This window comes from Parus major, chromosome 1A (genome assembly GCF_001522545.3).
Source record: "Parus major isolate Abel chromosome 1A, Parus_major1.1, whole genome shotgun sequence".
Classification (NCBI taxonomy): Eukaryota; Metazoa; Chordata; class Aves; order Passeriformes; family Paridae; genus Parus; species Parus major.
The window spans coordinates 22,837,529-22,858,227 of record NC_031773.1 but is presented as its reverse complement, the minus strand read 5'-3'; the positions used below and the strand labels follow the sequence as shown (position 1 = coordinate 22,858,227).

Here is a 20,699-nt window from a genome sequence, read left to right as displayed (position 1 = left end):
AATTTTACCTATTTTTTTTCTAAGCCTGAACTTTGAAGCGACCAACAAATCAAACAGCCTGAACCATCTGTAGTCTCTCTGACATTTTTGGCTAGCCCTGTCATTCCATGCTCAATTTTACAATTCAGTTCATATTCACTGTCAAAAAAAGTAGAAGCAAAAAAATGTGTTTAGGTATATCATATTATATAAGTAACTCAAAGGCAAAAAGAATATAAAGCCTGCAATATTACAACACAGCAAATGACACATAGCAAAGTATTGTGGTGCTAAGTCAGGGAAATAAATAGCTTTCTATTTAAATGAAGTATTGAGATATTTATTTTAGTGAGAGAATATAAAGGGTGTATATTGGGTTTGTCTTGTCAAGTCACACGTATTTTTTACAGATTTTATACAAAACACTGAAATACTTAACTAGACACTTATTTCTGTGCTCAAAACACCTAGTGGGCATCTGCTACCTTTGGAGTAATACCTCCAGTAAAAAATGATGAGTAGTTGATGAGCTTGAAATCTATAAGAAGTGGCAAGGATCTCTGAAGATTCGTGTACACTTAAGGATGACTGTGAGAAGAAGAGAGATCCCACTCTTCCTCATTGTTGGGTCAGGGCCTATCACAGTATAACACTCAAAGACTGATCCTATGTGCTACTGTATCAGAGTAAAATCCTTAAAAATAACAAACTATAAGCACAAAAATAATCAGGAAAATAAAAAAAGAGCAAAGATACTAAAGTTAAATTGTGTACTAGGAATTCTTAGTAACTCTGTTTAAAGCCTTTTCAATTTGTAAAAGAATTTTCTCTGGAAAAGGATGCTCTGGATATGGTTATCTAATAGTTCTTTCAAACTTGCAGTTCTATTTCCTGTGATTATATGACATAAGTTATTCTAATGACATTTTGAAGAATGTTTTTTGTAATATTATTTGGCTTGTACATAATTTTCTGTTTTTCAAAGTTACTGATATAAAAAAACTTAAATCTTCAAAAAACCTTATTCTGTTCTGTAAGGTATTTGACTATGCATCACTCAGGAAAAAATTCAGACGTTCTTTTGCCTCTGAATATGGTATTTGTAGCTTTCTAGGCTTGAAAAAAATCAGTGCAAAAATAATTTCCTTCTTCCTTTTTCTGTTAATGCTATACTATGGCTGATAACTCCAAGAAAATTAAGAAATTCAGATATAAATGCCCATGTAGACCAGTACCACACTGTAATCTCTAAGAATACATGCTCAGCAACTTTAAGAGATGAAATTGGAAACAAACAAATAGCAAATATTAAAATCAGAATGGCATAAGAATATGAATTTAGGAGTTATATATATAGTTATATAATATGAGAGAATATGAGTTATATATATTAATATGAGTTATAATAATGTATATTATATTAATATAATAGAATACATATAATTATATATAATATTTAACATTACATTACATAATAGCATCATAATTATACAATAAATTATTATAATGTATAATAAATAAATTTATACATAAAAATGCAACAGCAATGTAATAAAACATACATAATGTGAAGAGAATATAAAATTGAGTAACAGCTGACAGACAAATTTTTAAAGGCTTCACTTACTTGACATGTCCCTGAGCAACTGCTGAACACAAGGGTGTAAAGCCATTTTTGTCAGCAGCGTCAACTTGTGCTTCTGCAGCCAGCAGCAATCTCACACAATCTATAAATGGAGCAAAACCATAGAATGAGTCAACAAGAGCTAGTGGTTAAAACTACCAGAGGCTAAAGTCTGCTCAAGGGCAGCAATCAGCCAGTCTTTTGGACTACACATCACACCTTAGGGGACTGAAATGAAAGCTCAGGAAGAAGTTTGCAGGAGAGAGATGAGAACTGCCTCCCAGGGGCATCAGCACCCTTTTGTAAAAAGGGATTGGGTTGGGTTCTGCTGGGATTCAAACACATGCCACTGCAGGCAACTCCCACAGTACTAGCTATTTTACCTCCCAAGTGGGGAATCTGACTTATCCAGGAGGCCCTGAAGGCATCACTGCCTACTGGCAGTCGTGACAAATATGACAGCCACAGGGGAGATGTTCACAAGCCACACAGACCTCAAGCAACACACTGGTCAGTCTTATTTTAAGACACTTCGACTTGTGACTGCAATGACAAATAAAATTAGCTGACAAACTCTAATCTCCCCAAACCATTGCCATTCATATATTTCCAAAACCACATGCTAAAAATAGTACAAGCCTGATTCCATCATCCCTACAGCTAATTTCAGATAATTAATTACATAGTAATTAGACTGCTTTTCATCCACAAATTGGTAAATCATTTGATGCAATTAACTTTGAAGAAAACAGTTGATATGTTCCTCATTCTTGAAACTGGCTCCAGACCAAAATAAAACAAGTCTTTTGTAACTGAAACTACTACTTGGAAAATAAGCTCAGCTACAATACCAATTACAAACTCCTGACCTGATTTCTGAGCAAGCTTAATGCATACTGTTCCAGCACTCAGTAAAATCCTGAAGCCAAGTTTTGTTAGTGAATTTTAGGTATCAGAACCAAACATATATTAAGAACTACTTAGAAATCTGACTAGTCTAAACCATTCTTCAATTTATTTACTCCTGTTACAATTTTTTTGAATACTAACACAGATGTTGTGGAATTGATTGAGTAATTTAACATTAAGCAACAAGATTTTAAAACACTCTAAGTTATGTTGCAAATTAGCATTCTTTAATTTTGAAGCAAGCAATCTGATGTGAAATTATTTTTTGTTGTTGTAAAGTTGGTTGTCTGTAACATGGTTAGTTACCAGGACTTGACCTGTAATTTTTTTTAAGTCATAAAAAAGCTTTCTGTTAACTAACTTACCAAGTCCCCCCAATTGTAAGATAGTACTACTTAAAATAAAGTTATATTTTCATTCACTTTTTAACACAAAAATACTCTGCTAAGAATGACTTATCTGTTTTCCTTCTTTCCATTGTTCATCCCGGTCCTATATTAAATTATTAACTTGAAAATACAGATTCCTGTTTGACATCCTAAAATACTCTTAAAGTTTATGAGGGATGTTGAAAACATTTCCATCTAGAAGTTTCAAGTATTTGGCCAGAATACTTTGCTGTCTCTTCATAAAGCATATGTTAGCCATGCAAAAGCCATGAACACACAGAACAAGACCACCTGTCTAGAAAGGCAAGGTTAATTCACACTTATTGACCAGCAGATCATTCCAGTGGTAGGTTATGTCTGTATAAATACTGCTTCTGATGGAGCTTATCTCTATGAAAATACTGCTTCTGAAAACAGCTTTTTATTCTTAGGGATAAGTGTGACCATGAGGAAATACAGCTACTTGCATAAGGCAGAACATGTGAGCTAGTAAGCTCCACATGACCCGTTCTTGTGGCACATCAAGTAAAATAGCAATTATCTCCAAGAAGCCTGGGTCTTCTGGATGGAGTTTTTACTGGGATTTGGAGAAGGGTAATTTGGGTCAATCCAGGCTCATTCACTCCAGTTCACTCTGGTCTGCTAAAGTAAGCAGCAGTGAGGAGTACTGGGTGGAAGGGCAGGCTCTAGACAGACATTGGTGCCACTAAGTTAAAATTTTTGGTCATAGCAAAAGCAAAACATGGAAGCAAATTAAGACAAACACCTGGAGATTTTAGTGCTCTCCACCACAGCTGGGTAGTTAGTTCTTCCAGAGTGTTGGCAAACATCATGCAGATACATCCGGTGGCTTGACAAAGCAGACTCCATGTAGCTGTATGTTTCTGCACCTCACTCCTTTCTACTTCCCACATCCTTCCAGTTTTTTCCTATCAGAGTGCCACAGCCTCCAAATACTCAGGATAGAAGAGAATCTATTACACCATAAATGCATATGATTAGCACACAGCTGAGTCCAAAGGATATTATCTTCTCAAAATCTCTCAGATTCAGAAACTCTTAGTTTCATTGTGTCCTCCACCTCTTTGTGGCAGAGAATGGCCATGATTTGCAACATCATACACCTATGTAGATCTGCTAGCTAAGAGAACTACTGTTATTAAGCACACAAAAGACCTGAAGTGGTTCCTTCTTTGCTAATGGTAAAACCAAGACAGTCTGACAAGACAACCTGTTCAGCTATCCCAATCTAGTGGTTGAACCATGAAATTAACCATTTCCTCATGTCCGTCCAAATACAATGGAAGTCTATATTTTTAGGATGAAATTCAGACCTACAGAATTAGGGACAGTGTGTGTTGGAAACAAAGCATCTGCTATTAACCTCATGTGCTGGACAAACCCTCTGCTGCAGCTTTCAAAAGGCAACTGTTGCCAAACAGGAAAACCACACATTTTGCAATTAGGATTGATTAGGACAGAATATTTCAATACTCTTTTCTCATGTAACTCAAATTTTTCTACAGTATGGGCTGACAGCATGTAACAGCTTCTGCCACCATGCTGGTTACAATGTGCTCTACCACTCTAGTTATCTACACATCTCAAATACTGTATTTCTCCACTGAAAATGTTTGGGGATCATTCACTTTACACTCTTCCCAGAATCTCTGAACCATGGTATTTCTAAGGGTTCATTATGCTGGCTTTTATAAATTCTAAAGTTATTCTTTTCTTCTGGCAATTTTTTTTCCAGGAGAAATAGGAAAATCTGCTTAGTTGACTTAGAAATCTCAAAGTCACTGGGTCAACTTTGAAAATACTGTTAATAAATTAAATCATGGTGTGAGCACCCACCAGCATAGGCAACACAACTCAACACACTGAAAAATTTGAACAATAAATTATTTTATCCTTAAAATGATACCAGTGTAATTTCTTTCAACCTAGCTAGTTAAAAAGAGGTTTTATAAAGGACTTTTAAAAACATTTATTTCTATACATCCTTTCTTAAGCCTATATAATTTAAATAGAAACTTGTTTTTAAAAATCTCCACTTTGAATTGCTACATATATCCATTCACTTGAAAACAAACTAAAAGTAATGAAAAATGATTATATAATAAAGTTAAGAACAAAAATATTTCTCCAAAAATTTTATAAATCTGAAACTTTCAATTTTCATATAATTTATTAAGGAGACATCAACACTGCTGGCTGTGTAATTCTCTCATTCAGAGTTCATATAATCCATTTAGTTGCTGAAATGTGATGATTTGAACAACAAAATATTTTTCACATCTTGTCAACTATAAATATTAGAACAACACTATAACCTCTGTTTTTATCTCAAAAAATAAAACATACTAAACAATTACAGGGTGCATATGCATATGTTTGCTTTTTGTTATTGTGTTTTCACAATTCTATTCTATCTAAGTGTCTTTCTTATTTGAAATTTTGACAATAAAATGAGGAACCAAATTGCCTTTGCTGTTAGTAGAAGCTGCTCAGTAATTGTAACTGAAAATCATTCGCTTTGAAGCAATTTTAGAATACAATGAATAAAGAAGAATTGGGTCAATTGTGGTCTCCCAAAATCTCAGCAATGATAACTGGATGTAAGCCTAGAAGAATACACCAAACATCCATTCAGTGAGGGGAGAATAATAAATCCACACAATATAATTAACTTGGATTCATAACACTGCAGATAACAAATTGAAAAAACGAAAAATTCACCAAAGGGAAAAAAAAGTATTTTTTCACTATTTTAAAGGTCTTGGCAAAGGAAAGAAACTCAGGTGAAAAGACCCAGACATTTCTACAAAAAAAACCCATAGCCCTAGGAAGCAAAGACAAAATATACCAATTTGAGCAAAATGAAAATTCCTTCTTTGCTATGCCAGGTAGCAAAATTAACCCTGAACCTGTGAGAAAAATGTACACCATCTGCCTATCTGCAGATTTTGTATCCTAACTTTTGTGTTATTGTTTAAATACTTGAAAAGAATTATGAAATAGTGTCTCTATGGACTATCTGGAACACTGGATCAAGGGTTTGTAATTGTGTCACTCATAAATATTTTATTAAATAAAACCACAAAGTACTCTTGAAAGCAGTGGCTTTAATGAGACTATGTTCCACCTTCTACTCTGAAATAAAATTTTGAATTTACTAAAATTTAATGGAATATTTTCCATTGGTATTGCTGGATTTCATCTTTAGTGTTTAAAACAGCATAATGATACCACTTGCAATATAAGAATCTGAAGGTTTTCATGTAGGTAGAAAAGCTATAGTAACGTGCACTGGACATTTAAAAAAACCACAGCTATTTGAGAGCCTTGTGTGAAAAGTCTGAAAATTATTGCTAGGAGTTTGAATCAATGAAATTAATTCTCTCTTAGTAAGATACCTGCTGCATTTCATAAGTATGTTCATAAAATATGAAGACTGACTGTTGAAAGGCTCAGAAATGCTACTTCCTCAATATGGAGGAGGGTTGGGGTCATGGGAGAAAACAAAAAACCCTCTTAATTTTTTCAGGAAAGCCTAAGTACTAAATGAGGGCCATTTCATTTAGTTCAAAAATAAAGACAGTTCATTTATTTCCCAAGTAACACACTATTCTGACCCTATCTTCCATCATTTTCACTGCTGCTGCAGAAGATCAAAACCCTGATGACCATCTATTTGCTGCTTACTCCCTGTAAAGTTCTTCTTTTCAAGCTCCTATTGCTACAAAAGATCTTTATTTTTTTCACAGAATACTGGGTGATAGTACCTGTATATCTATATCTGTGTATATATGTATATCTATATATATCTATATATCTATATATATGTATATCAATATATATACCTGTATATATACCTTTTTATATAAGTGGAGAATTAGAATGGATGTTCCTGCAGAATGCTACCATTCTTTTGTGTTTCAAATGCTTTTTTAGTTCCAAAATTCTGCTTCAAGAACCATTGCTTATATATATGCTATACCATGACTTTCGTAATATAACACATACATCTCGCTTTCAATTTCACATTTTTAAGAAGAATGCATTTGACCTAATTGAATATTAAAAACTTATGAAGTAAGCTTTCACTTGTTTACACGGATGCCATACTAGATCTTAGTATCATTTACCTGTATGTCCATTCGTAGCAGCAGAATACAAGGCAGAATAGCCATCTTCACAAGAGTAATTAATGTCCAGTCCTTCTTCATTAAGCAGCATTGATAATAAAGTGACATTTCCCTGGGCAGCAGCTTGGTGAAGAAGGGTGGGCCTGCCACCCAGGGGGACAGGACCACCACTTGTTAACAAAGGGGTTAGGGAGGAAGACCAGCCTGTGAGTTAAAGCAACAGAAGTTAGAGACACATAAATAAAGCCCTGCATTTTCTGTGTTCTTTTAAGTGTTAAAAAATATTTTCAAAACGACTGCATTCATTAATTTAGCAAAAGTTTTGTGATAGTGCTTTGTCTACACATTAGAAGGTATCCTAAAGAATGAAAGCTGCATTCTCGGGTGACACTTATTAATACAAATGCACAGGACTTCACTACAAAATGTCAATGTGAAACTTGTGAACTGTAGTAGCATCTGGATGTCTCAAAAAAAGGTATATTATCAAAATTTACAAAAGTTTTAGACAAGTTTTAATTTATTTGCAATATGCTGGGAAGATTTTTTTAAAGTATTTATAGAAAAGTTTTCAAAACAAAGTACATACTTTTATGTGTAACTTTATCCTCCTTATGGCAAACTTTAGTATTTATATAACTCACATGTAGTTATAAAAATAAATTGCACAGAGAGCCTTTAATGATTTCAGATGTCTTTCAGAAAGTTTGAAAACACACGTAGAAATCATTTACACAAATAATACAGAAAAATACATTTATTATGAAACCCTCCATTAAGGTAGCATTCCTTTTACTCAATGATACTTAAACAATATATCATAAAATTCTCCAATGGGAATGAATAACAGGTTATATAAAATTCATAGATGAAAGCTTTCAAGTCACTCCATTAACAAAGACTATTCAGTCCAAAACTCTGAAAGCTTAGAAGTTGTGGTTAAGTGTTCTGTTGACTACTTATCGGCTTTAGTAGGGACTTTGTTAAGAATATGAAGTTTGCTGCTTAAGGCATGGAATATTTTGTGCATTCTTTCTTGATCAAAGACTGCAAGAGAAAATAGGAGAAAGACTTTTTTTTTTTTTTCATATTTTCACTATTTCCTTTAGAAAATACACATTACACTTATTTCTTGAATAACTAACTTTGCCTTCTGTGGCCATAAACAGGCTACTATTTGAGGCTGAAATCTGATATAAAGCAAGTTAATGCAGCTTTTAATGTGGTTTTGAAATGCCTGAGACTGAAGAAAAGCTACAGGGCATTAGTTTCAGTTCCATTCAAGCTAGTAAGTTCTATCTTGAACTAGAAAAAGTATGTGGTAGTAGCAGTACCATACTGGGATGATCTGCTCCACATTTTGGAAAACAAAATCAAATATGGATATTACCAACAGAAACCTACAGAAACAACAGACTGGGCACCTTGTAGTATCTTGATACTTTTTAATTAATCAAGACTTACACAAGAATTTATCATCTGAGCAACACTAATGAAGAATACATTGTTTGATTCCACTAAAAAAAAAAACAACAAAAAACCAACAAAAAAGGATTGGAGTATTTTCAAATTTGTTTCTAAAATAAGCTAAATCTGTCAATTTAAATTAAGTTTACTTTTTAAGTATCTAAAGGAAACGTATTTTCAGTATTTTCCCAATATCATTAGCTTATTATTAAATACATATTCACTGTAAGAAGTGAACACTGTAGCTATGAAGTTACCTTTTAAATCCAAATTTAAACCAAAGAAAAATTGTAAAATGAACTCCATACATCTTCTTATAACTTCAATTCTGAAGCTACCTTCTTACTATTAATACTTTTAGTAATACTTATTTCTCCAATAATTTTAATCAGAGGATTTTGAGGGTTTCTGAAGTTTATAAAAAAAACCAATAAGCAACATACAAATTAAACTGTATCCTTTAAGTGGCAAGAAAATATATTGTCTTCAACTTCTAGCATTTGAGAACAGTTCACTCTTACAAAATTCACTAAGGTCCAAAGAAAAACTTATGGCATTCCTTTCCATTGTGAAAATGGTTTTATTTTTCCAGCCTTTTGTTATTCTTTAAAACTAACTGTGCTGCAGCTGTTGCTGTACATCTATTCATGTTTTTTAAATAGTACTTGTGTAGTTTTTACTGTTCTTGTGGTAGTTAACTGACAGTGAATATTGCCAAGATGGCACTGCAGTTACTACAATGTAACATCCAAGTAACACTGGAATTTGAGTAATATTAATAGTATTTGGGTTTCCTTCCCTTTTAAAAAAAGTGCAATTTTTGATGTAGTTTATTTGCTTGTTTGTTTGCTTGTTCTTGGGGCATCCTTAAGAGAAAGGCCAAAATGAAAGAAAATTTTTAATGTCACATCTTAATTTTCATTTCAGCTCCCTGGAAAGAAAAATATGTTGTTGCAATTCAGTGATGAAATTCATTATAGTAGGTTACCATTAAATGAAAACCTTCTACTGATAAAGATACAAAAATAAGCAATGACACAAATACAACTTTACATTCTATTATCAATGTGAAGCAGTATAATAAAATTCAATTAGTCATCAACAAAATGCACCAACATTGGAAGATACCAATAAATAAGGGAAGACCATTACAGATGCAAAAAGTTGGGAAATGTGAAGCATCTGTGAAAGCTTGTAGGGCATGCAATGATGGAGGGCAGAGGGACAGACAAAAACAGCTTCTGGCATCAGCTTCAGAATGTGAGATGGTTAATTTCAGAGCCTAGGTCAGTCCTTCACCCCCTGCCACATACACTTTTATCTTCAAAGCCAATTGTAAAGACAGAATAAATCAATCATTAGAGGAATGAGCAAAATAAAAAAAAATATTTAATTGAAGAGTGACATAGAAAGCACAAAAGTAAGAAGAAAGTGAAAGCAGAAATCCCAGGGGTATGATAATCCAAACGCCTACATTTGTTTCCATTTTGAAATCTTACAGTCATTGAACTGTAGAAATCCAAACAGAGCAGAAGCATTTTGGCACCGATTCAAAGGCTGCTGAAGTTAATGAAAACACTGCCACAGATTTTGAATCAGGCCATAAATGTTCATTGTAATGTCTCCATGTGCAGTCTGCTTAACATTAATGATGAAGGCCCATGTCTTTTCCTACCAGGGATGAAAAGAACAATATGTGGTACACAATAGCCCGTCTCTAAAAGAAGATACGATCACATTACTTTAGCAGAATGCATAAATGACAGGATCAGAGCTCCCATTTTACGTTTGCTCTTAATAGTTCCTCTTCTTAGAACCAAGATGCCACCTCACTGAAAATCAGACTCTTGATATGTTCCTAAAGAAAGCTGATCTAACTAGGAAACTCTTTTAAAATTAATAAATATAATACTTTAGTGATTAGGTTATTATCGATTCTTTTGACTCCACCATAAGAAAGAAGCATGAATTTATTGACAAACAAAAAAAATCTAAAAATGAAAGATTCTGTTAATGTCCTTTAATATGTTAAAATTGTTTGCCACTGTTGTTAAAAAGATAAAAAAATTCTGACTGAAGCTCACTACTTACTATATAATAAAATATGAAAAAGATTTAACCATACTCTGCTTTAATTGAATGTAAAATTGAAATTCTAAACATTTTCTGAAAAAAAAGTAAATAAAACATATAAAAACCAACCAGACCATTAATAAAACTAACTGATTCCATGCCTAGAGGACACGAAAATGCAGATATGGGAAGGAGGTCTCAGCAGTATTTGTAGTTTGTTAGATATTTCCCACCTCAAAAAAAGTCATACTTAAAAAAGAAGCTGAAAAAAGGGAATAAAGTGGCATGAATTCAGGTATTACTGACATTATCTTAACAAAGCCAGTGTTATTAAATGTGGTTTATCCTTCTATTTCCATATATATTTATAAAATCTGTGTTTTTTTCTTTTGAAAAATATTTTGAAAGTTTTGAAGGAAAAGTTTTCCATACTTGTATAATATTTGTTGCTCTAAATTTAGTTCTGCAGTTTGGTAGAACACTTGGCCAAAATAGATTAAATTCCCTTAAAAACATAAAGAGATTGAGGAATAAGTGCAATAAAATATAAGCATTATTTTGGGTAAAACACAAAGAACCTCCTGAATATTTATGTGAATATTACAGATGAAGTTATTAAGGTTCTCTGAGCCTGTATGTAGACAGTAAAGGAGATACTAAAATAACATCTCTATATCAATAAAACAAAATAGCATACAGCTAAGTAGAGTTTAAGCAATCTTTCTCAGCAAACTTTAGGTCATGGGATATATTTCCCATCTGAAGTTGCAAATATTCCCAAAAAACCGTGTCACTTACAAAGTACTAAGATCAAGTGTTCAGAGCGAGGATTACAATGGACTTAAATCAACAAATATTTCCATGCCTCTTCAAAAAAAAGTTAAGGGAGCTAGAGAAAGAAAGCAACCTCAAAAATAAAAAAAACCTAGTAATTTTTGACAAAAAGTCCTCTCTTTGAGAACTTTTTCTGAGAATGGTCACACATTTCATAAGAAACTCTTACTAAATATTTGGCTGAAATGAAATTAAAAGAATTATTGTTCTCCTAAGGAAAAATTTAATACCTCAAAGCACCAACTAAATTAAAAATAATACATGGAGTTATAAAGAAAAGCACTGGTAATTTAATTTTTAAGGCATGAGATTTATTCTTCTAAAGAATAATCAATAACTATCTTAAATTATTACCAAATATCAGTATCATACATAAATGTATGTATCAATACTGTTACATACACCAAAGTAATGCTGGTAGGGTTTGTGGAAGATAATCTCTTGCTTACAAAAACTATTCACTTTGAAGGTGACTTTTCCAGTAATTTGTTTTTTGCTCATAAAATTTGAGATTTTTTTTTTAAAGTATTTTTAAATTTTGTTATGGAGCCTAATAGCACTTGAAGGCAAATTAAGTTTGAAAAATATTTGAAATACTGGGAGACTAATGATCTATCTGACATGGCAATCAGACTCATCTTGGAATACGAATTTAAGATGAAAATTCAGGACATCCATATGAAAAACAGCCAACTAATAGGCAGTCATCAAATCCCAATTCTGTTGGCTCTGAGGAGCAGTAGACAAACAGAAGGATAATATTTATGAGCTCATCCTTTTATGGCACAGTTCAGAAAGGAGAGAGGATCCTGACAGTGTGGTGAAACAGCCATATGTTAAAGGCATGACTACTGATACAGGTAGAAAGTCTTCAGTGAATTGGAATGAGAATAAAAATTGCTTAATAATAGGAAACCTGGAATCTTCTATATATACACACTCAATTTCACCACACACAGTTTTTGGAATGGCTTCCCCAGGCCTGGTACTTGAGTTCAACTCAGTTACTAGCTAGTCGTGCAGCTACCAAGAGGAAGTGGCTGGTTATGTGTTGGAAGCAGATTGGCTGTGCATGGCTTTTGTGCCCTACAGATGATGCAGGGACTAGAGTTCTGAGGGACTGCAGTATACTGAATATAACCGAATTAACTGTTCAAAGTTTGAAACAATTCAAACATTCATCAATGCTGATGAAGGTCTAAAGTTCTCCATAACTGTGTGTTATGGATATAATTGTTCCTTTTTATTTTCACTCCAAGTTCAGCTTAAAAGGAGCTTCTACCTAATGTTCTAGTGCTACTGATCCCAGCAGGGAAATGTTGATAAAAAGTTTTACAGGAGATCTAAAATTTATTGAAACGTAGACCAGTATTGTCTTTGTTCACTTTAATGCCATCAAGGAGATTCCCAGAAGCTGGTGGCGCATTAGACACACCAGTAAGTTCCCACCAAAACACAAAATGAGTAGCAGATACACACATTCACTCCAGACTTAAAATTATCAACAGTTAGATTTTAACTCTCCAACAGTAAATCTGTGCCTCTATCTGTTGAAGTAAAGCTGTGAGATGCTGTACATGAGTATTAACAAAGCCTACAAACAAAAAAAAAACTATAGAAAAACTGAAATAAAAATGAAAGATATTCTATGGGCATATAGGAAACTGCACTGTTATACAGGCAATTACATGTTTTAATGTGCAATTACCTACTGTACAGCAGAATACCATAATCCCAGCTATGCCCTATTCTTTAAAAGATTCACACAGCATTGAAATACATATCCCATAGAAGATCTCCTGAAAAGGTAATATTCAAAACATCATTTCAGACTGAGAAAGCATTCTGAAGTCCAAAATACTATCATTAACCAAAAATAAATTAAAAAGAAAGGATTTTTTTTTATATACTCTAATCTGCAGCTCACTTACTTTAAACATTAGTCCTCTTTATCTTTAAAAAAACCTATCAATATGGTGACTTCTTGAAGAAGCAAACTTATTTATAACATTTCTAAATCAGCAAAAGAATTCCCATACCCCTGGAATGTGGGAAAAATATAAACAAAAATATTAGCTTTTAGAAAGTAAGAAAGAGAATGTTACTAGATAAATAAAGCAAGCAAGACATATAAGAAAATCAAAACATTATTTTTGAGGGAGACAGTTTGTAGCATATCAATCCCTTTACCTGATGCTGTTACCAGGAGGCTGTCTGAATCACATGGTCTACAGGATGAAGCACTAACAGGGTTTATGGAGGAGCTACAGGCAATGGTGGTGGGAATGACAAAGGAATTTTCTGAACATGCAGGTTGGTTCAGTCCAGGAAAGTGGGAAGGCCAGGCACCCACCTGAGATGAGGCTATGGCTGGTATGGCACAGCCTGCAGGTGCCACAGATAAATCTATAGCAGGTTTTGGTGGCAGCTGAGGTGAGGACTTAGAAATAATTTCCTCATTTATTACCCTGATTCCTTGTGGTGAACTTGAAAGAGGTGAGGTCATGGTTTTGTTGTCAGTTTTTGCACTTGTATTTGGGGACCGATTACTATCCATTAAAACTTTAAGCTGTGGGTGTGGTGGAGAAGGAGCTTGTGAAAGCCCTGGTTTTTTAGGAGGAATAGGTGGAGGGTTTCCTCTGTCAATTCTTGATACACTTGGAGTCTTTAAAGTCATTCTACCAACTGGGGGGCAAGTGCCAGCTTCCCCTGAATGAGATGTCCCTGGCCGCGTAGGAGCGCTACTCTGAGGGCCTGTGAATCTTGAAAGGACTTGGGTAACAGTATTCCGAGCCGCCTGTTTGGCAGCAAGGTTGTCACGACTAGTAGGGGATACATCCCTTGAGGGAGGGCTTTGGGTTGTGTTTCCATTTTGGTCTTGATCATTTGTATTTGCCTGAAATCTAAATCTAGCTGCTTGGACTCGTGGATTTAGGCCTGGATGGCCAGTAGTGTTGGCAGATGGTGAAGGCAAACTGTGTATAGATGAAGAGAGCGAGGAATTCTGAGCTGTGGCAGTTGGTGTGGTGGGGGTGCAAAGGGTATTACTATTTGAAAAAGGGGAAGTGCTACTTGATAAATCAGGGGATGAGCCTGTACTTGGTCCATTTTCTTCAATTCTGTTTTGATTCTGTGCAAGAACAGGTGTCATAGGAGGGACAAGTTCACTAGATGAAGACTGCCTATCAAAGACAGGCTTCACAAATGCTGCATTGGCACACACATTCATTTTTGAATTGCCAGACACTAGCGGGCTCACTGTGGAAGGCTTTATAGAGACAGTCAAAGGCAACTTCTTAGCATTTTCTAGGCTACTGTCCATCATTACAGACTCTGTTTGACAAGCAACAGCTCTTGAACTTGACTCTTCTGTTTCAACTGAAACAGAAACAAAACTCCTATCGCTTTTCTTCTGAGAAAGATTGGCTTTACTTTCGTTCTCCTTTTTTAATTGCTCAATCATTTTGATCATTTTATCTCTTTCTTCTCTGAGGTCACTGGTGTGTGTTTCCTCTTTGTGAAGTTTGGCACGCAACTGCTCTCTCTCTGTGTCCAACTCAGACAGCTGCTTTTCCATTTGAGCTTCCATTTGTGTACTCCTTTGTTTCTCAGCTGCAAGAGACTCCTCCAATTCAGTGGCCTTTTTCTTTTCCTCTTCAAATTTTGACATTACTTCTTCCAGTTTCTGGGCTTCTTCTACAATTCTACCAGACAACTGCTTACACTCTTTCACTAGCATCAATACTACATGCTTATTCTTTCCACGTTCTTCTTCGAGGCGAGCAGATAGCTTTTTGTGCTCCAGTTCAAGACTCTGTAACTGAGATTTTTCCATTTCCAACTATAAGAAAACATAAAAAATAATTCTCATTAACAATTCTCATTTCACAATAACCTGACACTGATATTTTAATCTTTGAGCGCATGACTAAAATGAACCCAGGAAGGTGATTTGTGATATCTAACACAAGGGCATATAACCTTATACAAGCAAAAGAAAGACAGAGCCATCTCAGTAGAGCAATTTAGAAACGAAGCAAACTCTCTTCATTTCCTCCATTGACAACAGAGAGATTCCCCAAAGTGGTTGTTAAGTGCTTGTGATTCCAGAGTGATGGAGCTATCTGTTCTCCAAAAATTTGACATAAGACATAACATAAAGTCATCTTAGTAAAGGAACCAAACACAACTAAGAGATGAGCTTTGCAAAAAATCTTTGAGGACAGAAATGAAGGGGTTAGGTTTTATCTCTTCCTCCAACTGAAGGAGATTAAGTCCATCATGAACATAACTGGTATCCTGTATCTTGTTTTAACGTTTATGAATTAGACAATTTTTTGGCAGAGGTACAAATATTTTCCTGTACTTACTAATAGTGAGAAGTCTCATTGACATCAGTGATGTATAAGCTGGAATCAAAGAACTATTACTAAAATGCAGATAATGGAAAAGAATAATTTTCCCCCTTATTCATATAGCCATTGCCTCTTCATTTTGCCTACTGTTTACGCTTTTATTCACAGACCCTCTTCTAGAAAAGCAATACAAAAATATGGTAATGCACCATTTTATAAAACATTTATGAGGAAGAAATCATTGTGGAAAATAATACCTACATTTTAAATATCATCTCCGATTCAAATACTTCAAAACCTGTTTAACAGTATACGGGCTGCACTGGGGTTTTAGAGCTTGTCAGCCTGGGGGTTGACACTCTGCACAATGCCTTTCACAAAAACATACCCACCCTTTCTTAAAAACAATATCATAGACTCATAGAATGGTTTAGGTTGGAAGAGGACTTTGAAGTTCCAACCCTTCTCTATGGGCAGGCACACGTTCCATTAGATCAGGCTGCTCAGAGCCCCAGAACCAGTACTAGACATATGAAAAATAAGGTATGGCATTATCAGTCATTGCTAAGCAAACTGTATCAGCAGCAACATCTCTTCAGTTCTGTTAATGGAAGTACAGCTTCAAATTATATTAACAAAATATTATAATGACACTGTATCTAGGAATGGTCACAATCATAGCTTACAAGTGAAAAAAACACTTATTTTGTTCTCAATGATTTCACTGCTTTTTCAAAGGATTCAACAGCATTTGCATGCTTCACTAGAATTTCAAAACAAGTGGAGCACCCAACAGTTTCCTTTCTTTGTTAAAACAGGTACAAAAGTCAGGAGAAATGTATACAATTTCTAAAGCTAGGAGATGTATAAAGATTATACTGAAAATAATTTTTGTCAAAACTTTCTATACTTTATTATTCTGCTTTTTTTTTTTTCAGATGAGGTTCTTGTTTTATAAATCAAATGTTGTGAAATGATATTGCTTCCAAATAATTACAAACAGATTTTAGTATTTAACTGGCATATTTAACAGTATTTATGTTAAGTATTTAACAGCTTACCATACTATTATAATACCTTATTTGTAAGCATTGCATCTAAATGAAGGCTCCCTAATATAAATGTAAATCCTTTATTTGATTTGAATATACAAAAGCAGCATTATTTTATAATTTTACATTGTCTCCTATGTATGTCTCTCTCCCTCTTGTTCTTTTGGCTGCATCATCTTGAATAGGAAAAACCTCTGAATATTTACATGGTATTTTTTCCTTTAGATGACAGATTTGGAACTAACTGCAATTATTTATGAGTTTACAAACTAACTAGAACCTGATTTTTGCAAAATGTACTATATGCGTACACTGTATCACATCAGTAATATAAACATCTGGAAATGAGTCCAACAAGAATTTTAAAAGGGATAAAAAAGGATACTGAGAAAAAAATATAGTGTCCCATAAACAACTGACCAGCAAAGGCCCTTCAAAGGTGAGAGCATGCCTTGTAAGAAAATGTTGAGGAAGCTTGGCTTGCATAGTTTAGTGAAAAATAGACAGAGGAATAATCTAAGAGCAACATTCTTTTGAAGGGCCCTTACAGTAATGACAGGAGTCAAATTCATCTTGGTAATGGCAGGTGAGGCTCCATAATAAAAGTTTACGGAAAAGAAAACTTGCCCTTTGAGAGGCTCAGTCTCAGAAAAAAGTTCTTTAAAAGGTGAGTAAATTCTTTGCAAGGTAAAAGTGGTGCACTTTACCAGTGCAGAAAAGATAGAGTATTTCCATTCTTGGGGGTTTTCATGACTAAGCAAGACAAATTCACAGATGACCAGATGTACTGATGATGATAATCTGCTTTAAGCAAAAGGTTAAAATAAATTACACCAACAGGCCCTTTCCAACCCACGCCTGCTTTTCTTTGAGCGTGCATCCCAAAACTGACTCCTCTGCAAGCTCTCAACAAATCAAGAACTGTCATTTTGATGATCTGTTTTGTGTTCCCAGGAAAACTCAAAATTAATTTTCACAGCAGCTCCAAGAAAAGCATTCAAAGAGATGGAAGAGGATGGATAATTAACAAAAAGCAGATGACATCTGAGAATTAAATGTTTCTGTATGGTAAGCGAATGACTTACAGTCTTTGTGCACCTCCTTGATTTTTCTACATGCTAGTATATTTGTCTTTTGTGATCAAATCAAAATTTTATTAATAAAATACTTTTGAGATGATTATGTTCACAGATATTATATTCCCCTTGGAATAAGAGTTCACTCTGGGTCTGTTTAAAGTTCAGTAATATCCAGAGAAAATAAACACAGCTGTATAGAGACTCCATTATTTATAGTGGGACAGTGAAGCAATTTCAAACACCAAGATAGAGGCATCACACATTTAGAGAAGGAGGAACCACTCTTGGAGGGAGGGGGTGCAGCTGGCTTGTATTTAGGTTGCATTTGTCACGGCTGATTTTTTTTTTTTTTACACCGTGCCACCCTACCTTGTTGATCATTTTTCAAAGTCCCTCAAAACATCTCTACGACCCTCTTCAACAGAAGGATTTGAGAGATGAAGAACAGACAGAAAAATGTGGAATGAAGGGGAAGGTAAAACACTGAATGAATGGTTTGTGAATGAATGGAGATGGTTGAGAGATACATCTCTTGCCAAACCCAAGGAGTTTAAGAGTGTCTTGTACAAATAGCATTTCTAATGGAGCTTAAAAGGGGAAGATGTAATTCAGTAGAGAGTCATGCACACAGCTGCTCAAAAACATGCAGTCTGTTTTCAAATCCTTAAAATTAAGATTTAAAGAAAAAAAGGCTCATGTGTCCTAGGAAGGAAAAGACAAAAGCATCCTGTTCTGTACAAACAGACTTACAGATACAGACTTCGGTAAAAAAAGACAAAAAAAAAGGCAAAATTTGAATTTACATATTAATATACTGACATATACTTAACTTGTGAGCCCATCTTGGGTGCATTTATCCATCCATATAATGAGAAACAGAAACAGATGAAGAATTTAGGTACAAGAAGAGACTTGTGGCCTTGCACTGAAACAAGAAACTAATTCAACTGTCCTGGCAGATTTGTCAGGCTTTCTCCCAATATCCTTTTTCAGTCACAAAAAGTAAGCTTGCTTGCCCTTTCCTATTTTTCTCTTTACTGAAAAAGCTTATGAGAAAGAAAATTAATTCTTAAGAGTTCTCAGAAAGAAGTGTGAGGTATGTACCAGTAATAGTTCACTCCACATTGAACTGCTTGAAGACTTACATATCATACATGAAGTCTAGTAATATCCTTTTTTTTTTTTTTTTTAAATCTAACCATATTTCCAGCAACTTCCAGCACTTTCACATGCACGTTTTTTCCCAAAGAGCAATCATTACCAAAATCATTGTTATATCAATTGTCTCAGCCTGTTTGTTGTTTGGGGGTTTTCACGTCAATGTAAAACTGTCACCATAAAGCTGTATCCCAGCTGTAGAAGACATTCTATCCATCTTATACCCAGTGAAGATAATTAAACACATAGAGCATTTTTTTTTCTATTTATTCAAAAATACCTTGTCTAGATTAGTCCTCTATATGACTGTTTCCCCTCTTTCCTCTCAGAGACCCCTCCCCAACATACTCCTATTTAGCTATGTTTTAGAAATGTATGCCTTACATATTAATGAAATACATGCCACCAACCAATCATTCAATTTCAAAATTACATTGTTTTATCTTCAATCTGGCATTTTTTTTTCAACGTTATTGTCCCTAAATGATTTTCTTTTTACAGTAAATGTTCTAAATATTAAAAAAAAGTACTTTTAGAGTTATAAAACACTTTTACTGATTTATGAAGTAGAGCCACCTAATATAAAATGGAAATAAATTATTTATTTTATTCAGGTTAGAATAAAAAAAACAATAGCTCCTCAAGGCTCCAACGGGATTGGTTTAAAAATGTATTGTGATGATGCTATCTAAGTTCACACTGAGCTGTCTACTTATATATCCACTGTATCAACTTGTACCAGTTAGATAGATTTTTTTCCATAAATAGAACTAAAATCGCAGAACAAATGAAGTGTACATTCAAAATGTCACCAGAAAACCAGCACCTCACCCTATATGAAAATTAAGTGTCAACATTTTAACACTCATAATGTTAATCAAGACAAAAATGCAAATTTTAAAAATTACATGAAAGAACAAATCAGGAGAGGGAAAAGGAAAAAGTCAATAGCAGGATACCTTCTTTTGTCTGTTTTCAGCAGCAGCCAACTGAGCTGACATTCTTTCTTGCATTTTCCTGCAGTGAGCCATAACAGCTTCTAAAATGGACAGAGGGTTCATGCATATTGGCTTCTTTTCTTTATCACCAGCACCTGCCTCAAAGTCTCTCTGAAGAGCCAGAAATGGGTCACTCAGATTAAATCTTCCATATCGCTCCTGGATAAAAACTTCTTTGCGCCGAGCCTAACAGAAAAAAACAAAACAAAACAAATTAAAAGCAGAGAAATAAAACTAAATGCATTCTTTGAAGTACATTCACACATAGAAGAAACAGACTACAAGGAAGCAATATGCGTCATTTAAGGTTTAAAAATATTTTCTTTAGGTATTCATTTACAACAACCTCTAAAAGAAAAATATGCTTCAAAAAATCAGAGAAACACCCACAGTGCAGAGAAACACTGTCAAGAAAGAGAAATCATCCAAAAATAGAGAAAATCATTTCTCTGCAACTTGGTCCAAATTCTATTTTGAAGAAAAAGCAAAAAATAAAAAGGGAAGAAGAAACCAGTTCTGAGATACAAAAGAGGAGAAAGAGACCAAACTTTTACCCAGTGGGTTAGCACATCATTTGGAAAGCTTGAAGCTAAAAATTTAACATACGAAAAGTTCATGAATGGTAACATAT

General features: G+C 34.3%; 1 protein-coding gene across 1 annotated transcript in view; it reads right to left on the bottom strand.

The window, feature by feature from the left end:
- CTTNBP2 (cortactin binding protein 2) overlaps positions 1–20,699 on the bottom strand; it is a 78,440-nt gene that overhangs the window by 29,402 nt on the left and 28,339 nt on the right. The window contains 4 exon segments of the mRNA XM_015628450.2: positions 1,607–1,706; positions 7,053–7,256; positions 13,617–15,267; positions 20,030–20,254. Of these exon segments, the coding sequence (XP_015483936.1) occupies positions 1,607–1,706; positions 7,053–7,256; positions 13,617–15,267; positions 20,030–20,254 (2,180 nt within the window).